The 22,166-nt window shown below is 39.7% G+C and overlaps 2 protein-coding genes across 17 annotated transcripts in view; both read right to left on the bottom strand.

Annotated features, from left to right (window-relative positions):
- The window catches only part of DNM1L (dynamin 1 like), a 42,282-nt gene extending 34,778 nt beyond the window's left edge, over nt 1-7,504 (bottom strand). For 4 of the 9 annotated variants that reach the window (XR_005934190.1, XM_030040193.2, XM_030040191.2 and 1 more), the window contains exon 1: nt 7,267-7,504. Coding sequence is in view for 5 of the 9 variants with exons in the window: in XM_030040193.2 (XP_029896053.1) it covers nt 7,267-7,368 (102 nt within the window). In the remaining 4 variants the exon portion in view is untranslated. Of the gene's footprint in view, nt 1-6,596; nt 6,619-6,782; nt 7,010-7,266 lie in introns of those variants that run through there. The other 5 variants (XM_030040194.1, XM_030040192.1, XM_030040196.1 and 2 more) reach the window with 4 other exon arrangements.
- An 8,512-nt stretch (nt 7,505-16,016) lies between these two features.
- FGD4 (FYVE, RhoGEF and PH domain containing 4) overlaps nt 16,017-22,166 on the bottom strand; it is a 115,605-nt gene continuing 109,455 nt past the window's right edge. For all 8 annotated transcript variants that reach the window (XM_030041014.2, XM_030041017.2, XM_030041018.2 and 5 more), the window contains one exon: nt 16,017-22,154. In XM_030041014.2, coding sequence (XP_029896874.1) covers nt 21,897-22,154 — 258 coding nt within the window. In that variant the 3' untranslated portion in view covers nt 16,017-21,896. The remainder of the gene's footprint in view (nt 22,155-22,166) is intronic.

A 22,166-nucleotide genomic window follows, 5' to 3' on the forward strand; every position in this document is an offset into this window, starting at 1 on the left:
TATTCACTGTCACTAAATCACCTGTCACGGTCAGCAGCAAGCCTGTATTTCCCTCGTTTCTCTTTTTTCTGCTTTAACTGCTGATGCAGTGCTGGAAGTTCTTCTTGTTGCATTTGATGTCCCTTACCAGTTTCAACTCTACTGGAATGTTGCCTTTCTTAATACCATCTCTGCATATGCAGGCAGTATTTCTATATCCTTGAGCAAGCTTGTCCTCACTTCTACCTCCTGCATGAGCCTTCTGCGCTGATGCTCAGTCGTGAGTTCCCTACACACTGCTCTCCTCACATGTCTACTCGCTTTCCTGAGCATTTGTATGGACTACTGTTTTGTGCTTCAATGAGGTTGTCCTTAAAGGCATGCCAGGTCTCTTAAGCTTCACTGTCCTGTAACTCACCGGATACCACCAGTTAGCTCAGTAAATAAGCCAAAGTCTGCTCTTATTCTTATGAAGTCCATGCAGCAAGAAGGCAATAAACACAAGACTCACCTCGAGTCTCACTGATGCACAAGAACCATGAGATTTTTTACAGTCATTTGCTCAGACTGTTGATTTTTGCATTTTTTCAAGTATTATTAAAATGATAATGGACTTGTGTCGGCTGCAACAAATTTCAAGTCGTCTTACAAGAATCTGCTGCCTTCCTTCTGTCTACCTTCAGACTTCATAATCACTTTGTGGAGCCAATGTAAAAGAAATCATCTGTGGGAAAAACCTTTAAGGAAACATGTCCAATAAACTACTGGGGAACTTCCAACAAGAAAATTGGCTGAAAGGGGTGTAAACTTTCTTCATTGCTTTTGATAGGACAAACTGATAAATTTTTTATTATCTCATCAAATAGGAAAAAACTGCCAAGAGCTCCTGCAACACAATACAGATTTACTACAGGACAGCACAAGAAAATGAAGAGGCAGTGATATCGGTATTCCCTATGACTTTTGTGGTGGCACAACAATAACAAACATTTGAGAATGACAGTAAGGAACTACGAAGTAGGAGAGATTTGTCAGGGAGACATAATAATTCCTGAAGAATTCTCTTAAGAAAAGCAATGCATCTACTTTGACACCTGAGGCAGAATGGTGGCAATTTTGCAGCTTCTGCCATACAAGAATTATAAAAGTCCTGCTGGCTATATCTTGCTCTTAGCAATATATACATATATGGTTTACTAAATTTTAATTCTGTTATTGGGAAATACAAGCTAATGCATTTTTGCTGAGATCTCATCCACAGGAATATTACCCAGATAGGTGCTTTGAAAAGTTTTCTGCAGTAGCTATCCTGGAAGAGTTCAGCATGTTATAACTAAAGAGCAGCAAGATTTTCTTTTCTTTCCTTGTTTTGCAGACATGAATTATTCTGAAATAAAAGGTCAGCACATGTGGAACTGCTCTGGAATTGCATAAGGGAACTGCTTTGGTTAGAGTAGGTATTGTGGCAAAATTCTCCTATGTGAACTAGAGACAACCCAAGCTAGGCTGGTTCTAAACAGCCAACAAATTTTAAAATGTACTTACTAATCAGAAGAGAATTTTGAAGTTATAAGCAGGCCCAATGAATTATTTTAAGACATTCTTTGAAACAGAATTATACTTCTAGAAAGATGCAGAAGAGCTAAGAGGCTGATCCCAACTTGAGAAAGCAGTGAAACCAGCATAATGCACTCATGGCTGTTGCAAAATACATTTTATCTTTGAAAGATCTTGTCCGGATTACAAGACTGTTGTTCCTGCAGGCCATTCCCCATTCCCTAGAGCAGAGAGCTTTCCTGAATCAGTCAGGAAGAAACTGGAAGCCACAGGAACTCCCTCCACAACAGACAGTTTATGTACAAGTAGTAAGGAAAGCCAGAATTTGCACAGCTCAGTCAAAATTTTTCAGGTATCCTGTATTTACACCATATCTAAATGTAGATACATGCCAACCAACAGCAAAGAGATAAAAGATTTGCAGACATATTCTTTCTCAATACATCAATTCCCAAAGTCCTCCAATAATTCACTTAAAAAAATACCTCATGTACTTAGAATCAACGAGTACAGAATTTCTCTAAGTTAGATCATGGAACTGTGGTATCTGAAGTTCCACATTTCAAAGCCATGTAAGACTGACCTTACATAGTATTGCTTGTACTACTATATTCATTATTTTTCAGTAAAATGAATCAAAAACAAAGCCAATTTGTATCTTCAAGTTAAAAAAAGTTATGAACAACAGAGATTTAAAAAAAAAAAAAAAATTTAAGAGAAAGCCAGTCAACCTTCTGGCTACTACACGAACAAATCTTTTCCAAAAACTACACAGCCATTTTCTCTCCAGATTCTGAAACACATTCGCCAGGGCTGTCTGCTGTAACACTCTTCGTCTTAATTTTCCTGAAAAGATGTTTCCTTTGCACTGTCCCCTGCGGACAAGTTAAAGAACCATCCGTTCTAATTAAAATACAAGTTTTCCAAGAAAAACAATTGCCAGTCACAAGATGAACAGGACCCTGGCAGCAAGAATACAAAACTAGTGAGGGGAATAAAAAAAAACACAAACAAAAAAAAACTTCACTGACATCCTTCTACAACTGTGCATTCCCTCCACTCTTCCAAAATAACTGGGCACTTGCAAACAATAAAATCAGTATCTTCATTTAAAAGATGCTTAATATTGCTTTCGTATTAAAAATCTATAGAGATTGAAGGCAGGATCACAGTTATTAGACCTATAATTTTATTTTAATTCATATAAAGTCTGCACATAGACATAGTGAAAATGCGATCCTTCCAGTCATAGAAGCCTTCCGGACCTAAAAAGTATAGCTGTTCAGAAACTGAGAGGGCACATCAGAGAAAAGAAACAGTACAACAGCAAATGTTGTTTGCACTATATAACTTTAGCAGCAAAATTTTTATTATGTCTGGTAAATGTAAACAGCTAATTAACATCAGCCTCGCTTTGGTGCTTGTCTGAAACAGACACCAGAAGAGTCAGGGCATGATTTGACAGGAGGAAAGGATGGCAAAAAGGAAAACAGTTGCACCCAAACCCAGATACAGTGAATGTCAGATATCAAAGCAAACAAAAAAACAAAGCAGGAAGTAAGTTTGCAAAACATTTGGGAAAAAAACCAAGCTCTCCCCAGCCAGCACTGAAGCTATGCTCTAGTTACATCCCCTTTTACAAGTGTAGATACAAATGCCTTTTTGCACCTGCTTGAAAACCCAGGAAAGATCCCTGGACCAAATAAAAAAACCCAAGAGAGGAGGGAGGAAGACATTCCTGAGTTAAGCTTGGCATGGAGTTTTCCTAGTTGCTTGGTATAAGCTGGAGTTTCCTTCACCCAAAACGGGCTTTTTGCCAACACAACGTAGGATACATTGAATAAAATGAATAAGCTGAAGTGGCTTAAATTTCTGTTCCCCTGACCTTCCCTGACAGGGAAAGGTCACAGAAGCTCTGTAGAGCATCTGAAGTTCAAGACCACAATGCCAGTCTCTCTCAAACCAGATGCTTTGACAGAGCATCCACTGGATTCCTCTCCTCATCCCAGTAGCCAGGACCGTACATCAGCTTCGCAGCGCTGTCAGCTTCTTAACAGGCAAATTACCATCCTAACTGTTTAGCCTAACAGAATATATAGTTATACATATTCAAATGCTCAGGCTATCTGTTATCTCAGATCAAGAAAACTTCCTCCTTGGCAACAAAAACTGGCTTAGTGTTGAAATATCAAACATGATACTTATTCCAAACAGCAAAAAGAGAAATAAATGTATTGCTCATCTGTGAGCCAGTCACAGAGGCTAGCAAAACAGCTCTTTCAGATGGAAACATCCAACAGAACAGTCTAGGTTAAATATTGTAAACTACACCTTCCCATTTAAAATCCCAAAATAGCATTAACAGAAGACTGAGCAAAAGTACTATATAAACATACGCCTGAAAGGTCATTTAAAAATCTCATTGTGAATTTCATTAGTTGCTAGATCAATTTCACCATGATGTCTCTACTAGAATCAACACTACCAAGTGCAAATAAAGCCCACATCTTGTTTTTATAATGTCAGTATTGGAAGAACTTTGCTACAAAACTGACACTAAAGTTTGTATATAGCTAGGTCAATGACTTCTAAAAACCCAAAACAGATTCCAAGAATTAATGACCTGAAAAAAACAAAGGTAATTCATTTTTACACATCCCTTGGCAAAGATTTTGTTGTTTGTTTTTTAAATTTATTCTAAAATTCATGCCCACTCCCGTAGTGTAGACATTTAATTTTTGTGATAGCATCTATGTGCCCGTAACATACAGAAGGCCATAACTAACCAAATTTCTTTTCTTCCCCTCGCTTCCTTTTATTATAGTTTTAATGTGTTTGGTTGAGGCACTTCAATATCACCTTGTTATCCCTTACAAGTACAGATCACAAAGCATTTGTATAAAATACATCAGAAGGTTGGGTATTACAGTATTCTTGAACAAATATTGTTTATAGAGTATTCCCAGCCCGGACATTTTTTTGCACTTCAGTAATACATTGCTAAAAATGGAACTGAAATACTGAATTGGGGAAAAAAAAAATAGAACACATATCTGGGAATGGCAAAAAAACCCTGAAATAGTGATGAAATGCTGGCAGTCTGAGGGTGTGCTCTGAGTCCTACCAGCAGGAGAGTCTTCAATTTTCTGAATAGACCCTGTACTAGGATACAGAAATAACCTACACAGTATTTATGTAGAGAATGAGAAGGAATTCTCGTATGACAGTCACAGGAACACCACTAGAAGTGCAAGAGGCCATCCAAATGTGTAAAACTTACTGAGAAATATTTTGTAATTAGTACCAAAATCCATGTAGAAAGAGGAAAAATTGAGACACTTCAATTGGTCAGAACACAAGGATGGTGGGAAATGAATCCCAAAACAACAGAGGGGGGGCCAAAGGGGACATGGGAAACAGAGAACATTCAAAGCTAAATTAAGGATTATAAGCAGTTTCTAGTTCTACATGCTCCAGAAAAGAAAGAATTCACTTGATGCACAGAAGTAGAAATAAATGAGAACTGAAGAAAGACACAAGCACAAAACAATAAAAGGGTAGAGAAGAAATACAGAAGATAGATGAGAAAAATAAATAGCAAAAACTACTTTAAAAAGCATTTTTCTTCTCCTTGATGAATATGTAGAAAGGTCATTTAGGAAAAGCAACAGGCAAACTGCAAGGTAATAAAAAAAAAAAAAAAAAAAAGGCATAAAAAAGCATAAATCAATTAACAGAGAGTTACAGAAATCTTAACCGGTAGCATTTGTTGCCTAGAAAGAAAAACGGAGGTGCAAATTTCAAAATCATTTGTGAATATTATTAAAAGACGAAAAAGTAAAGACTGCACATGCCAGTAGGCTACAAACAAAACCGTGTGAAAACTTAAAGGCCACATAGCACTTAATCAAAAATATCTCAAGAAACAAGATTATTTCAAGGCACGTTTCAAAAAACCACGGAAGCAAGCTACCAGCAGCAAAACTATCAGATCTAAGGCCATATTTGAGACGTCTCCAGAAATCTGGTCTACAATAAACTAACTTCAAATGAATAAAATAATAAAATTTTATTTAAATTATTTTAAAACTAATTGCATAAAATAACCATCTACAGAATTACCATGTCAGTAAAGACAATTATTCCTTCCAACAACCCTGACTAAAAACAAAACAAAAAAACCAAGATACAGCTTGCTAGTCATTTTGCTATATATTTTCCTTAAGTCTGTAAAGGACTTTGTTTTGGCATGCTAGGAAATATCACGCTAATTCAAGGGGTTTTATGAATATACTGAATACAGCACTGAATGGATATTAATACTGATGGACAGACTATTGAGTCAAATGCATGTCAATATTGTCTTAACTCTCAGTATCTACTGTACACACTTATGAAAAGTTAACTAGGAGAAAGTTGTTTAAAAGGATGATAATTAAAAATGCCACTTCAATGCACTTCATAAAATGAAACTGAAAAAAATATTGATTTTACGCAGAAAAATGCCACACCTCTGCCTTGCACTTTCTGTTGCAGAACTAAACTAAAACAAAACCGGGGGGGGGGGGGGGGGGAAATACCCAGCTTGCTTATATGATTTTTAATGTAAAGGAGATTAAATGTCTTCATAAAGCGATGGACTCCTGTCAGCTACAAAAGTGCCTAATATAGCTTACCAGTGCAAAATCTCTCCCACCCAATTCAAGTATTTTAGAACTATTTTATAAAATGGCTGATATAAAGTCAATTAATCTATCTGATTTATATTGGTAAAACAGAATAACAGCCGGTTGCCTCTCAGCCAGTTCGACACTGTAGTTGCCTTTGAGCAAACCTATTCCATGCTTCAGCAATGCGCAAGCTTTAAACATAGAGATCGTGGTTTAAGGCATATAATGAAATCCCAGACTGCAGAGTCCTTGGTATTACTGTCTCAGGCAGGCATGCTATTACCAAGTAACATCACACACTCAATACACACTGTTAATTTCACAGAAACAAAACCAGAGAGATCCACTAACTTCAAGTTTTAGTTGTGTTTAACGTTTCATTTTCAATACCCTTAAGACTGCTGCAGTTCTGGTCACACACGTTCTGCTGCCAAAAGTTGTGCTGAAGAACGGCGTCCCATTTGAACAGATCTGAAAGGGTCTGAGCTATATCTTCGAGCCCAGCGGCAACGTTACCGGGCTGAGACGCACACGTTGCAACTGCTACAGCCGACAAAGGCTGGCTTCGCCCCTCACCTTCGCTCCCCATCATCCGCTAAGACAAAGAGGTCCAAACCGGCAGGAGAACTCGCAGCGAGGCAAAACCATCCACGCCTTCGAGACGCCGTTCCGCTACCACATCCCTTTTATTCACGGCGGTTGTCACAGAGGGGAAGCCACCCGACCGGCGATGGCGGTCACGCTGAAGCACGGGGGCCGGGCTGCGGGCCCACGGTGCCACCCACATCCCCGGTGCGGGGGGGCCGATATGGGGCCACGGGAGGAGCGGGGGGACGCGGGCGGCCGAGGGCGGCCGGGGCGGGCGGGACGCCCGCCCCGGCCGCCCTCGGCCGCCCGCGTCCCCCCGTGCCCTTGGCGGAGGCGACCGCGGGTCGGGCGGCACCGGCGGCGCGATGGACGCCTCGACTTTGCCCTCAGGGCGGTGAGGGCCCCGCGCCTCCCGCTCGCCCACCACCGGCCCGGCCCGGCCCGGCCCGGCCCGGCCCCGCCTCACGCTCACCTGCGTGCCCACCACCACGATCTGCGGCAGCTGGATGATGTCGGCCCCCACCGTGTTGAAGACGTCCTGCAGCTTGTTAATCACGGGGATCAGCGCTTCCATAGCGGCGAGGGGAGGGCAAGGGCCGCGAAAGGCGTCGGCGATGAATGGGCGCGACGGGCAACGGCTCACCGTCAGCCGCCCCCTCCGCCTGCCGCCATTGGCGCCGGCCCCCACGCACGGCGCGGCCCCCCAGCAGGCTGTGCGAGCCCGCCGGGCGCAGCGGCGCCGCCGGGCATCATGGGAGTTGTAGTGCGGGGACCGGAGGGGAGGGGCGGGCCCGCCAGGGAGGCGCGCGCGGGCGCCCCCTCCGGCGGCGGCGGCCGTTAGGGTCTGTCAGGCGGCGCCGAGGCTCGTCCGCCGCCGGCCCGGGGGAAGCGGAGGTTCCCGAAGGCGTTTGGCGATCGGGCAGCGTGGTCGCTGTGGTCTTGCGTTACAGGCCGTTCCCAGGTGTTGTTCTCTCTTTTGGTGCGATAAAGCTGATCCCTCACCAGTAGCCGCGCAGCCCGCGGGGGGGAGGCAGGCCTCATCGCCGCCGCGGGGCGGCTGCCGGAGGCCGTTTTCAGCAAGCGGCGTGGAGCGGCCCCCGTTTGTTCGAGGCGCTGTGGTCAGGAGAACCCTTGAAAAGCGGGGAAACAACCAAACGTGTGCCCCCGCCGGCCTCGCCGCTGCTTCGCCAGGTGTGGCGGCACTGCTGCCTGAATACAGCAAGGAGAGGTGCTGAATGGCAAGTGGCTAGACCTTGTCGGCATCTGGTGTCACAACGCCAACGGAGCGGGAAAATAAAACTGCTGGGGACAGGGAGGAAGCATTATGGAGGTCTCTTCAGGGGGAGAAAAGAACCGGGGAAGGTCTGGTCCTACTAACTGTGCAGTGAAAAGAGCACTCTCACATTTCTGTTCACAGATTGAGAGTTACAGTGGACACATTTAGAACAGCTATATTTATTCGGTTTGCTTTTTTGTGGATATTTTTGTTTTTACTGCGAGTCTGTCGGCTAATCTCTGCATCTGGAATTTTCTCAGATGCATACTAGTAGGTTTGGTTGGGGTGTCTGGCAGGGCTTGAGAAGTGGGAAACTGCGTGAGATCTAATCCTCAGCTGCATTACACAAAAAGAATGAAACCAGAGGATGACTTCTGATGCGAGATCACAACAAATAAGCTGTTTGATCTTTAATTGTTTTTCCATTGAGTGCATTTCCTCAAAGATAAATTATGAATATACTAGCACTGAGTTGAATTCTGGCTTTGTCCTTTCTTGTAAGCCAACAGAGTAAAAATGCTTCCAAAAGTTTCAAGTTCTGGATGGCATTAGAATTTGTATTCTTATTCTATACAAATTAGTCTTTTCCGGCCTTCATGTCTTGAAACCCTCAAATGTTGATGGAAAGAACATACAAAGGAAATATGTTCTTATCTGTATATCTTTACAACAAAGTTTCTCATTCTTACCCAGGAAATTTCACACTGCTTATGAGAGGACTATTTTGTGATAAAAGCATAAAGATGGCTAAGCAAATTGAAACACTCAAAAATCAGTGTATTCAGCACAGAGAGACAGTTAACACGTGTAAAATTTTGTGAAGAAGGTCCTGAATGACCTGTTGATGAGGAATTCTTGTCATAGCCATGATTATCCAGCCATTTCACCCATTAGCTTTCAGCGTGCCGCAGCCAACTGCTCTCAGAGATCATTAATACCAGGATGCCATTTGGCATCTGCCTCTCCAGCTTCCAGGACAATAGCAAACGTGCCCCACATTGTACACCTGACACAGCAAATACTCTTCCTAAAGGGTTTGCCATTCCCTGTCTAGCATGGAGCCTCCTTTCCTTCCCTGAGTCCCTGTAAGGAAAAGTGTCCTGGTTTCAGCTGAGATAGAGTTAATTTTCTTTCTAGTAGCTGGTATAGTGTTGTGTTTTGGATTCAGTATGAGGAGAATGTTGATAACACACTGACATTTTTAGTTGTTTCTATGTAGTGTTTGTACCAAGTCAAGTATTTTTCAGCTTCTCATGCCTAGCCAGCAAGAAGGCTGGAGGGGCACAAGAAGTTGGGAGGGGACACAGCCAGGACAGCTGACCCAAACTGGCCAAAGAGGTATTCCATACCAGGTGACATCATGCCTAGTGTATAAACCAGGAGGATTTGGCCGGGGAGGGGCAAATCGCTGCTTGGGAACTAACTGGGCATCGGTCAGTGAGTGGTGAGCAGTTGCATTATGCATCACTTGTTTCGTATATTCCAATTATTTTTTTATTATTATTGTAATATTTTTTTCTTCCTTTCTGTCCTATTAAACTGTCTTTATCTCAACCCACGAGTTTTACTTTTTTTCAGTTCTCTCCCCATCCCACTGGGGCGGGGGGGGGCGCGAGCAGCTGCGTGGTCCTTGGTTGCCAGCTGGGGCTAAACCGCAACGAAAGGAAAGAAGAAGAAGAAAAAAGCATCCCAGTTGCACAGGAATAGAAGCTGCTGGCACGTAAAGTAGATAGATAACACCAGCTTATTTCTCTATGTGAATCTCTTTTCTCCTGCCTCTCCTGCCTCATCTTGCCATATGACCTCATGGACACCACTGTGAAATGGAGCAAGTGCAACCTGGTTTATATTTTAATTTAGACCAGAAAGGAGATATCTCAGAAAGAATGTAGAATTGCAAAAGGGTCAGAGAGGGACAATAGGAATGGTGAAAGGTGTGGAACAGCTTTGATATCAAGACCAACTAAGTAAGCTAGGAGTCTTCACTGTACAAAAGAAAAGGCGGGGGGTAGGGAGGATTAGAGGTCTGTGTAATCATTAGCAGCCTGGAGTGGGTGGAAGACCACCGGTTTTGTTTACTCTCCCTTCCAATACAAGTATTTTGGGAGCGCCTAATGAAACTAGGAGCCAGGTCAGAACAAAACAAAGACAGTAGCCCCTCGTGGGTGAGTTGGTGACCTGTTGAGCTCCTTGCCAAAGGATGTTGGAGACAGTAAAGGTTGAAATGGATTCAGATGATGTTTGGACAAGTTTAAGGAAGAGAAATGTATTGCATGTAAATAAACAGCTATGTAGGAATCAAATCTAGCTCTGGATGTTTCTGAGCTGACAATGGTTGGAAGCTGGGAGGGTATCATCCAGAAGTACTGTGTGTGCCTGCCCTTTAGTCTGTCCCAGTATGGCTATTCTTAGAATTTTATCAGTATAATATTTCAAGAAACACACAGAGAAACTATCCGTTGCTGAACTGAGTTGAGATAACCTAGCCTGCCCAGCAGAGATGTCGAAAGGCCTACCAAGGGCTGGATACCCAAATGGAGAAGCACAGCACAGATGGAGGAAGTGAACTAATGAAGGAAAGCAAGAAGAAAGCACTAAAGAAGAGATAAGACTAAGAAACATCAGAATGCAAAGTTTAACACATTGTACACTTCTGGCTAAAAAGTGAGAGCTGGAAATACCTCTGCTATGAGGTGTCACGTCCTGTACCAACTTAGAAAATACAGCACTTGCCTCAGCCCAGTTGAGGACTGTGCCAAAGCAATAAATGTTTCAGCAAGCAATGGGCATCTGTAGCTTTAACTCTAACTTTCCATGGCCGACTTATGTTGTACTGAGCAAGAAACTCAAAGATCTGATAAAAGGCAGTAGTAGTCAGACTGGTTATTTACTAAAAGTTAATTGACATGAGGAAACAGGAACTGCCACACTGAATCTGACCTGACATCTGTCTGCCTCAGAATCTCATCTCTAAGACCGTCCAGCATCAGCCCTCTGGGGAAAATATAAAAATGCAGTAATAAGATCTTCTGATTACAAAACTGTGTATTAAATGATTTTGATATTGCTGTAAGATCTGAAGTAGACAGTTCAATATTTCTTCTGGTTTATGTTACTGGAAACTAGATTGCTTTATTTACCGTGTAATAGTTTTTTTGTCCCATCACGCTAAATTCTTGGCTCCAATGACATCCTGTGACAGTAAATTTCATGATCTAATTATGCATAGTGCAAAAAATCAATTTGGTGTCAGTTTTAAATTTGTCATCTTCTAATTTCATTATAAGCCTCCTTGGTTTTATGTTTGAAGTCAGGAGAACAAGATTTCCAGTATTTCTTCTCCATGATACAAGTTTCTTCATAGTTTTGCACATGTTTTGCTTCCATTTTTGCTCAGACAGCTGGAGTCTCTTTATACTGACATACTGACAGTAGTGGACAAGTCATTTGCCATTTAATTAATTTATGCCAGACAAGAAGACCACAAACTAGCACCTCAGTAAAGCCTATTTTCTTGCCATCATATTTGTCTAGAGAAAGAAATATTTGATTACCACACTGAAATGTATCAAGTATGTAACACAGCATTTGCACTGCATACATAGTCATACTACTTTGTTCTGCACAAACACGATTAGCAAAATACTTCTGTAAATTATTCCTTGGTAACGTCACCTTTTGGAACCATGCAATACAGTGATTATATGGGTCTGGCAGAGCCTGATTTTTACGTGAAGCCAGATTGAATGGTGGGTTTGTATTCTCCAGAGCAACCTCATCACAGATGTAGCTGTAACACTTTCTCATAGCACTTATACCAGACATCTGCACAGCAAACACCCTTAGAACCTGTGATAAATAAATTCCTGAAATCCCTTGATGGAATGACCCTTCGTTTGGATGTTCTACACAGATTTCCCAAGCTGATGGATTCTAAAACTTGCTCTTTTTTCCAGAAGAAACAGAAATAGAGGTTTCAAATCCATAGTCCAGGGATTCTGCTGAATTGGCAAAGTGAGCTCTCCTACACGGTTCAGCTGGCTGTAACAAGGTCACAGTGCTGATGATAGGAATCCCTGAGTTACGTGTTACCTGTGCTGAGACCCAGTCTCTGACAAAACAAAATAATCCTGGGGCAGGGATGCAACTTTGCTGGACAGTATGGTGAACTAAACAACTGAGAGTTCCTTATATTGTCTCAGCCTACCCACAGGGAAGTTATTTATCTAAATTCATTGAATAGTTGGGGTGTCACACACTTCTTGTAAAACATGCTTGCAGAATTGAAAGCTGGTTTCAAGTTAAGGAAGGGGCAGGGCGCAAAGGGCAATAGCCACAGGGCAAACAACAGTCAAAGTTCATCAATCGGTAACAAAGCTCGAGCACTCTGGTGTTTGTAAGACATCAGCATTTCTGACAAGGCCAATAGAGATAAAAGCTTTGGCTGGAGATGAAAATAATCGCTGTATCATTCTGAGCTGCTGTACAACAGTGTTCCCTCACCCCTGCAACTGGGGTGGTCAGACTTCTTGGAATAACAAACACAATAGTAACAGGTGCTTCATGAATGATTTTCACCACTCCAGTGGTTTGCAGTCCAATTTTAAGGTGAAGACTTTTTACCTTAAAGGACCAAGGTTTTGGGAATAAAGGCAAAATAACCTCCTGCCTGCTATCAAGAAAGTAACTTTTTATTGGAAAACAAAATGCACACTTAGTTAGTGTTCAGCTGAGGCAATATAACTAGAAAGGAAAAGAAAAAACCTTACCCCAACCAAAACTTGCTGGTATTCAGGAGCAATTGAGCTTGTATCTTCTACTTCTGGATCTAGTATTTTTAAATAAGGCTATCTCTGGTGGTCTTTTTAAGATAAAATAGTATGCCAAGAGGAGCATTTTTAATTTTTTGTTTTTATAATACATGTTTTCTTGTGCATGCTGCTTTTTATATCATGATTGGCACTATTTTAAGTTTAAATTGGAAATATAACAATCAAGCATATGTGATTTACATCACAGCCTGCATGTAAAACTAATGGATGCTTCAAGTCTATCCATCTTAAGCTTTTTAGTTCAGGTCAGGGCTGCAGTTCTGGAGCAGACACTTGATGTCTTACCTGTTATGCTTTGCACACTTAGTTGCTTTGCATCACAGAGCTGTCTTGGAGCACACGGGTGGGAGTCTTTTCATGTGAAACAGGACTGCAAGATGCACTTCAGACAGTGAAGAGCATTCAGTTAATAGGACCACCAAAGATTTGGATTCCCTCTTGGGAGCCAATAAACACGCGAGTAAGGCAGAACAGGCAAAGCAGGTAGTTCTACATAGCTAGGCAATAGATCTAAACAGAATTACAGTTGAAGTCTTATCTTCTTCCATTGCGGGGTCATTCATTTAATTTCACACTCTGGGAAGGCTCCTCTATTCAGTAGCAATCAGAGTCCAGAACCCATTTCCCTGAAGCGGGGACCCTTACCTAGAGTTTGGAAAAATGAGTTGGGCATACTGTGTTAAAACGTGTTCAAAAGAGAGCACAAACATCCAGCCTGACTTCAGAACACAAGCTCACAAAGTCAGAGATACAAGTTCAGTGTCCAGTGGACTCAAGAGTTTATTTCCACGTTTCCCATGCAAGAGTGCCGCGACTGCCTGGCTCACGGCCAGGAGTCGGAAGGGGTGGAAGAGAACGTGAGGCTACGAGAGGCCAAAGAAAGAGAGGGTAATCCTGGCTGGATTCTGCTCCCAAGACAATTTCTGTTTCTTGAGCCATGGGCTATTTTAATATTACAAATGCATAAACCAAATCTAGAAACCTCTGGAATCTTCAGGTTAAGTAGGGTGGTATTCAGTAAAACTACTGTGAAGAAGTTTTGCGATCTAGAAATCCATCTGCAGCCCACTAAGTCTCACCCTAGATTCTTAGCTAAGGCTGTATTCCACAGGCAGATGCTTCTGACAGCAGAGATTTCCTTCATTTAGCAAACAAAAATATATTGAGATTTGGTGGTTGAAATTCTTAATGAATTCCCTTGAAAAGATCCTCATGGTTGGAGACTACATGAGTTCTAACTAATGATAAGAATAATTAAAAAAAAAAAACAAAAAAGAAAAAAAAAACAACTACGGAGAGTGTAGCTAACAACTGGAAAACTTACCCGGGTATGTGATGGATTCTTCCTAACCTAAGCCTTTAAATCAGGGAAAGTAATTTGAAAACTATGCTGTAACACAAAGAAATGTAACAGTTTGAGATAGAGAGCAGGTGGCACATACTGCTCACGACACCAGAGCATTATGTTTTTGAGACAGAAACAGAAAGCAGCAACACAGACATGGGGTAGACCTCAAGCAAATAAACTCAGCTGGGTGTATCCTGATTTACCACGTGAACCGGGGCTGATGAAACTTAATATTGCCAGGGCTGCCTAATGCGCAGGGCCAAGGAGGCAGAGGGTGAGCGGCTCCAAGACAAAACGGTCACCGTCATAAGGATCCCTCTGCTTGTTCATTAGACACCACAGGACCCCCCAGAGCAATTCCTTTAAAGCAAACAAGCTCCAAGTATTGTGTTTACCAAAGGCAGGCACGCCATTTCTCTGGTGTCAGGAAGCTCATACAATGCCAAGAACAATTCTCCGGTAATGGGGCAGTATTAGTCAGGCTCTTGGGGAGAGCCAGAGGAGAGGACGCCTACCACTTACTTACCAGCCCTGCACTTGACGGGCTCCTGGACAATTTGCTACCAAGTAGAAGTATCAGTGCTTATTAGACCTGCTGATATAAAGGAATTAAGTAGGAGCTGTGATTACAGATTTCCTGTAGTTTCAACTTTATAATTGTGTTTTCTTATTAAAGCACATGTTAGGGTAAATTCTGTTATTTTTGTCTCCATGTAGAAGGCATTTCATTGTGTTTCATGAGGAAAATAATGGTGCTGGAACAGAGTTAATCACAAGGGGAAAAAAATAATCAAAAAAATTAGTGGAAAAATTATCTAAATGGAGAGGGAAGCATTACTTTCATCAGTACTTATTTCAAATACCAATTTGTTTACTGTGTTTGCAAAGAGAAGAAAAAGTAGAAACTAAACAAAATTCTTGTACGCAACTCCTTCCAGACAGGAACGAACAAGTAATACAGTAATTTTTCTTCTCTATCTTTTGGGGGAAGTCTTTTCTGCAACTTTGTGCCCACCTGCAGAAGAATACCAAGAATAAATCAGATACAGGCAAAACAGGTTTACTGTGTACACGATGGAAATTGGAGGCAACTGCAAATGGTTCCGTCTGGTAAGGGACACTTAAAAAAGGTGTAGCTGCAGTTTAAGTGGCACTTCCATAAACTGAATGTATGCTTAGCTAGCGAATGAATGTAAAGAATCAAAGTTGCCTATGCTTAGGATCATGATCCAGCTAATTAATTAATGATCATTTTTGCTTTGCAGCACCACTTTGAGTGCACAAGAGATTATGCTGAGCAGCTGCTCAATGTTTTGTTTCGTCCTTTTGTTCAGAGCAGTGCCTGAGTAATAGTAAGAAAGATGTGGGGCTACACTGAACACGTTCCTTTCTTTCTGCACTTTTCTATGGGGGTGGCAATGTAGAAGCCCATAAAGTACTCTCTCTCATAACGTCCTGGTCACATGAGAGAACGTTATTATTCCCATTATAGAAATCTGGATTTAAACTGTGAAGGATTGCAGAGACCATGTCTTTTATCTTCCCAACCTAAGATGTCATGGCATTATATACAGCCCTTTATATATTCAGAATATCTTCCACCGACTTCGCAGTACTTGTGAGTAGCCAGCACTTCAGCAAATTAGATACCAGTGTTCCAAAACAGATAGGTCCTTACAGTCACACACAATTGGAAACGCAGTTTAAAGATCTCATTAGCAAACTAAACAGTAGGTGGACCCCAAAAAAAAGTCAATCAGCAATACTTATTTAATGATGCTTTTATTTTACAGGATACAAATTTATTTTCTTTTTAAGTACTCAACAGGAATTAAAGTGCTTAATTTTTACAATTCTCCACCCACCTTATGACCAAATATACATATATTACAGAAAATATATACAATATCTGAAAATTTTTTACATTCATATATTTCTTGACCATAAAAATGACCACTTACATTTGCACCACTTACAACGGCATTTATATTTCACCTTTAATATTCCTCACTTTATTGCAAAACCAGAACAAATTTACACCTCTTCCAAATATTAGTATTTTTTTAAAAAAGCGTTTTTGCAATTAAACCCAGAAATGTTCCCATAATGAAGGGGAATTAACATGTATAGCCTGTAATTCTGATGTCAAACATTACATCTGATCCAGCTCCTATTAAAATTAATGTATTAATCTGCCTTCAGGGCTGCAGAATAGAAAACATGCTAATAGAAAAAAAACAATACTTCTATTGCAAACTGTTCCCTATATGCAACAAATTTGGCTTCTTTCTTAAAAATACTGGGGCACATACATGCAAAAATACTTTGATATAGTTCCCCCTTTCTGAATGTTTTCACCATAAACAGTTAATGGAGCTACAAGGATGCACTATAAACTGAAGTAAGCTGGTGTTACGCAGTGGCTGAAAACATGTTTTATTCAAAGAAATCTGCCTGAAGATTTTAGTACAGAAAAACCACATTCTACATTCCCTTGTGCTAGGAAGAGGAAGGGGTGAAAGCAAAATGCCATAGTTGAGTCTGGGAGGAATTTAATCATGAGGTTTTAAAGGAAGCAGATTGAATGTCTTATTGAATTGAGCGTGTTTGGTTGTGTTTGTTTTTTTTTTTTTTTTTTAAATTAGGCTGAAATAGTAAACATGCCACAAAAGTAGATCTACTTCTGTTGAATATTTCTTCTGAAAAGCTTACTCAACACAGTCACTATACATTATATTCTGAATGCAGCACAGTGTATTTTTTGATTGTAAAATACTGCTTGAAAACAGGCCATCTGTATAATAGTCTCAAATATATAAATACACATATATACATATACACACACATACATATGCATATGTGTATATATACACACATATACAATCATTAAGTTAACATTATGTTCTATTAAAGGAAAAGGATTTAGGAAACAGCAGATTAAAACTCCTATGCAAGGAACATACTTCACTACAGTCCCATGGGTCAGAACTAGCTAGGTAAATTCCTCATACCAACAGGGCCACAGACTGGAGAAAAAAACGTAACTCCATACATTTCATTTCAGATTTCAAATAACAGTACACCACAAACTAAGAATGATGCCCATTTCACCAACAGATTTATCTTGAGGGTAGTCAATTCTGCCACAAAATTATTTCTCTTCTCCAATCTTTTTTTTTTTTTTTTTTGATATATATTTCCAGCTGTTTACATTCATCCCTACATCACTTATCTCCAGCTGAAACCCATCTGGAGTTCAATTGAGCAGCGCTCAAACTGGTGAAATCTTGATTTTCCACAAGTGTCTTTATATAATGTAAGGCAGATTCTACATGAATTTAAGTCACTGAAGGTGTAATAGCTCCAGCAGGTCTATGCTAGTTTACACCAGCTAAAGATCTCTAAATAAATTTATGGAGAAAGCTCCTTTTTTATTGCTTAGAATTATTTCTACATGGAATGTTTATTTCTTTCCTGAAAGCCTTTTCTTCAGTAAAAAGAACCGCTACCCTCTGTTCATTTTATTTAATCTTGTCTTGAAATGAAAAACTGACCAGTTTTTATACCAGCTATGTGGTGATGTAGGTTTAAAAAAAACCCACAAACCAACAAAACCCAAAGAACCTGTCAAGTGTTTCCACATCTTTCCCACTTATTTTTATATATACATATATATTATTTTTTTTTCCTCCTGACTCCACTTGGAACTCTTTAGAGTGTAATTCTGTAACCTCATCTAAAATTTACTCAGGTGGTAGTGTATTTATTCTACATTTAATCAGTGCCTTGGCTACATCCATAATTTAAAAATATGAAGAATAAAAATCCTCTTTTCTATGAAACGGATTTAGAATCTTTGAGGAGATTTATAAAGCACTTTGAGATGGTTTTGCATAAAAAGGTGCCACTATATATTACATGCATTAAAGTGGTTTAATATTCTACTCCAAATAGAAGAGAATGTTTTGTATTCTCAGTGTCTACTTTGCACATAAAAATTAAATACATTTTGGAATAAACAAAACTACTCAGTGTAAAGGGATTTGAAAGTAGTAGATGCTATAGGTTTTACAGCAGATCTTCAACCAAGCAGGAGTACCCAATACCAGAAAACAATTTTTAGAGGATTTGGAAGAATGGTGCAGACATGCAGATATCATGATACACTATTTTTCCATGATAGGGGAAAAATATTAAGTCATTTTGAAAAATATATTAGTATGTTCAAAACATATTCATGATAAAATTAAGCCGTTGTTCTGGTTGAACGCAGATAAAAACGCACAAAATAACTTTTGGTCTGCTTTAAATTGCACAGAAGACTGATCACTTTTAAAGTGAGAAACAAGCATTTCTTGAACACAAGAATCGCAAAGCTTAAATAATTCAGCAGAGCCATTCACATACATTCATGTATTATGAATGAAGGCTCAGTTATAGTTTATTCCTTACACACACAGCTTTGTGCTAATAAATGTAATGCCTTTTTTTTTTTTTTTTTTAAAGAATTTAACAGCTGAAGTGGGAACACCCTATACCTTGTTAGAATGATGGTTTTAATTTGACTGCTTTCATCATGATACTTAAGCCACAGCAGTTACTACTTTGAGTTTGTTCCTCTGCAGTCATAATTTACAATTTAAAGTTTTGGATGCTATAGGAGGGCTTGTCTGTGGAGAATGGAGTAAAACAGTTAGGGTGGTTAAATCTAGAAGCAACTTCTCCATCTTCTGATCTCCTTTAATATTGGTGGTACATACTTTTCGTACAAAATACACACAGAACCATACATTTGAGTGCCAAGACATTCTGACTCAGAAGAGAACAATTCTGACCAGGCAATTGATTCTGAGAACATGAAATAGGTTTCACTAGGGTCAATAAAATATCCTGTGCTATAAAAACTTTAATGGCTGAGAGCAAACATGAGGCTAACATTCAAATAAATAACTCCCAATGCTAACTTTGTTTCAAATTGTTTATGCCCAAATGCAGGGCTTCATCTGGGAGATACTGAAACCATTCAAGCAGCTTCAGCTACTCAATACCACTATAATAATAAGGCAGCCCAGAAATTGCTGCTTCTCATCATTTCCCTAATCATTTAGCTGGAATAGGTCTTCCTAGTTGGCTCAGAATTAAGTTTGCAGGAGCTTAGAAAATAGAATGTACTACACGAATACAGTCACACCATCATATTATTTTCAGTACAGCTCAGTCCGTCTTATCTGGGAACTCCTTTAAGGCAACTTCTCCCCTTACACTCAACGACTTGAGCATGGGAAACAAGGTTTTTATACATTGGGGTGTGGTAAGACGACTCTCCAGATCCCACAACTGCAACTGAGACTTTTTTAGAAGATACCCACTTTCAGGAGATGACCATGAAAGAAAGTTAGCCATGGAGAGTTCTTCTTGCTTACCTGAATGTTCCCTCATCCCTCGCCAAGGTATACACAAGACAACACGTACTAGCTAGAGAGACCTTGGCGAAGATTTGATGGTACTCACCAATGTGAATCAAAACGGGCTTGAGCTGCCCATAACTAAAGGTAAACACAGCTGACAGTAGAAGTAACTTAAAATCTCTTATAGAATTACAGAAGAGCTTGCACATCAGATAAAAGTAATACTAGGGTTGCATGCAGAATAATCTGGACACATGGAGCACCCGAGGAAGAACTGAGAACTGACATGCACAAAGTCAGTTGTAGAGTTAGTACTCTACAATGCCACGTCCTGATATTTACTAACACTAGTGTAAAGCTTAGAAGTCTGAAGGCCATGGTAGATTTTGGATTTGTGGAGGTGAGAGCAAAATCCAGCCCACTAACATTAAGTTGCATGACATTCTTCTTACCAAAGAACGATAGACACTACATAGTCATGTATGCCTGACACTAAAAACAGAGGTTACTCTAACAATCCCTTCTTAAATGTTAAATGAGGTTTGTTTTTGTTTTTCCCCTATAGTGTCACAGAAAGAGTAAAGTGGGAGTGGGAGTTCAGTGAATACTTTGTTTGGAAAGCTCATTATAAAAAAGCAACAATTTAACTCTGCCCTCTTGCTGCTAACAAAACTGGACTTGAACCTGAGCTCTTCAGCTTGACATGATTTAAAATAGATTGCAGTTATATTGAGCAGTAAGACTCCTGAATGTTCTTATGCCAAGTTGATTGTAGAAGCTACACATTTTCCTTCCTTTGAGGGGTCAGAGAAGGAAAGATAGCAATGATTTTAATTGTCTACTCGATAGTCAATCATTACCTCTGAATTTGTCATTTCATCCAAGGATGTTACCGGAAAAATTTTAGGGAGGTCATTTGCCTCTATGTATAAAAACCCTAATAGGAATGGAAGTTCATAAGGGACTTAATACTGTAAGGCCAACAAGTCTTTATTCCCATAAGCTGAATGCAAATAATGTCAGTTAATGCAACTTGAGATTTGCAGGCTCAGACCTCGTACTCAATTCGTATAAAGCAGGCTCCACTTTACAACAATAATCCTTGAAGATTGTTGTCATAAATAAGTATTACAGTATCTAATCTTGTGCAAAAATTAAAAGATTTAAGTTCAAAATGTTCTTTTGTTCCAATAACCATAATAGCAAATAGGTTACTAGAATCTGTTGGTTTTCTCAAACCACATACTGCATTTGAGTAATGAACTACTGCACTCTTAAAAGATAACAGTGATAGGACACTGAAGAAATGTGACTACTCTTTTAAACACAACTGGAACTTATTTGTCCATTGCATGCCACTTACATTACTGCTATTTTTTTAATGCATAAAAATATCAAGATCATTAAATGTCAGCTATTAAAACAAATCACTGAACAGTATTTGTTAATTTAGGACTGTTTAATTTCAAATAGAAAACATGCTTTTTAAATAAATTATCCACTAATAGGAACCCAGTATCATGAAATCAAAGCAAAAATCAAGTATTGTACATTTTTAATACTGTACATATAATATATATTTTCTCATATTTTAGGTATTCATTTCTAGATTGAAAATTATTAGATTGTTTCCTTGATAAATTGAAACTTTAAAAGCCAATATACCTGTGAAAGCAATTTGCATTAATTAAAAAGAGACAAGTGAATACAACATATGTACAGATCTGTGGAATTCAATCTATAAACTACATACATTAAACCAAACTGTCCCTGCATATTTAACTACAGATCTATTTTGGCAATGTGGAGGTATATCTTTTATCCTGTTGCAAGTCCTAACGTGTAAGTAGGAAGCTTCAATATTTGCATTCTTAATGAAAGTAGCAAATGTTAACCAAAGAGCAACTGGATTTTCAAAAAAATTTGCATCATGACAAACAAGTAGTACAGTAAAGTTAGTAAGTATTTTTAATAGCATTCACATTTTTTTAAAAATTCTCTGAAATGGACCTGTACATCACTTTTATTGGCAGAACATAAATATAAGAAAAAGATCCCTAAAAAGACCAGAATTTTTCCCAAACATAAAGTGCTAAGATGTGTACGGTAGTAAGAAGTTTCTTTTTTTCTTTTTTCTTTTTTTTTTTTTTTTTTCTTGATTGAGCAAAGAAAGGTTAACACAAAGGTTAACCACAAATTCAATTGAAGTCTTTTAAAAATGCCATATGTTCTTGAGCTTCAGCATTCAGATGTTTTAGAAGATTCAGGTTGCTCTTCTAAATTCACTTGCAGTTCATTTTGACATTCTGGTGTCTCACCTTTGACAGCTAAATGGATAACTTTTAGCCATTTCTGTTTTAGTTCCTCATTGTCTGCAGCAAAGCTGTGCACAGACTTAGACTGGGTCAGTTTGAAGCTGTGCGGGAGGTCAGCACTTCTTGGAGTGTCATCTACTGTATAGCCCAGAAGTGGAATTGTAGCCAGAGCTTTAACATCCTAAGAAGAAGG

The sequence above is a fragment of the Aquila chrysaetos genome, chromosome 17, assembly GCF_900496995.4.
Source record: "Aquila chrysaetos chrysaetos chromosome 17, bAquChr1.4, whole genome shotgun sequence".
NCBI lineage: Eukaryota > Metazoa > Chordata > Aves > Accipitriformes > Accipitridae > Aquila > Aquila chrysaetos.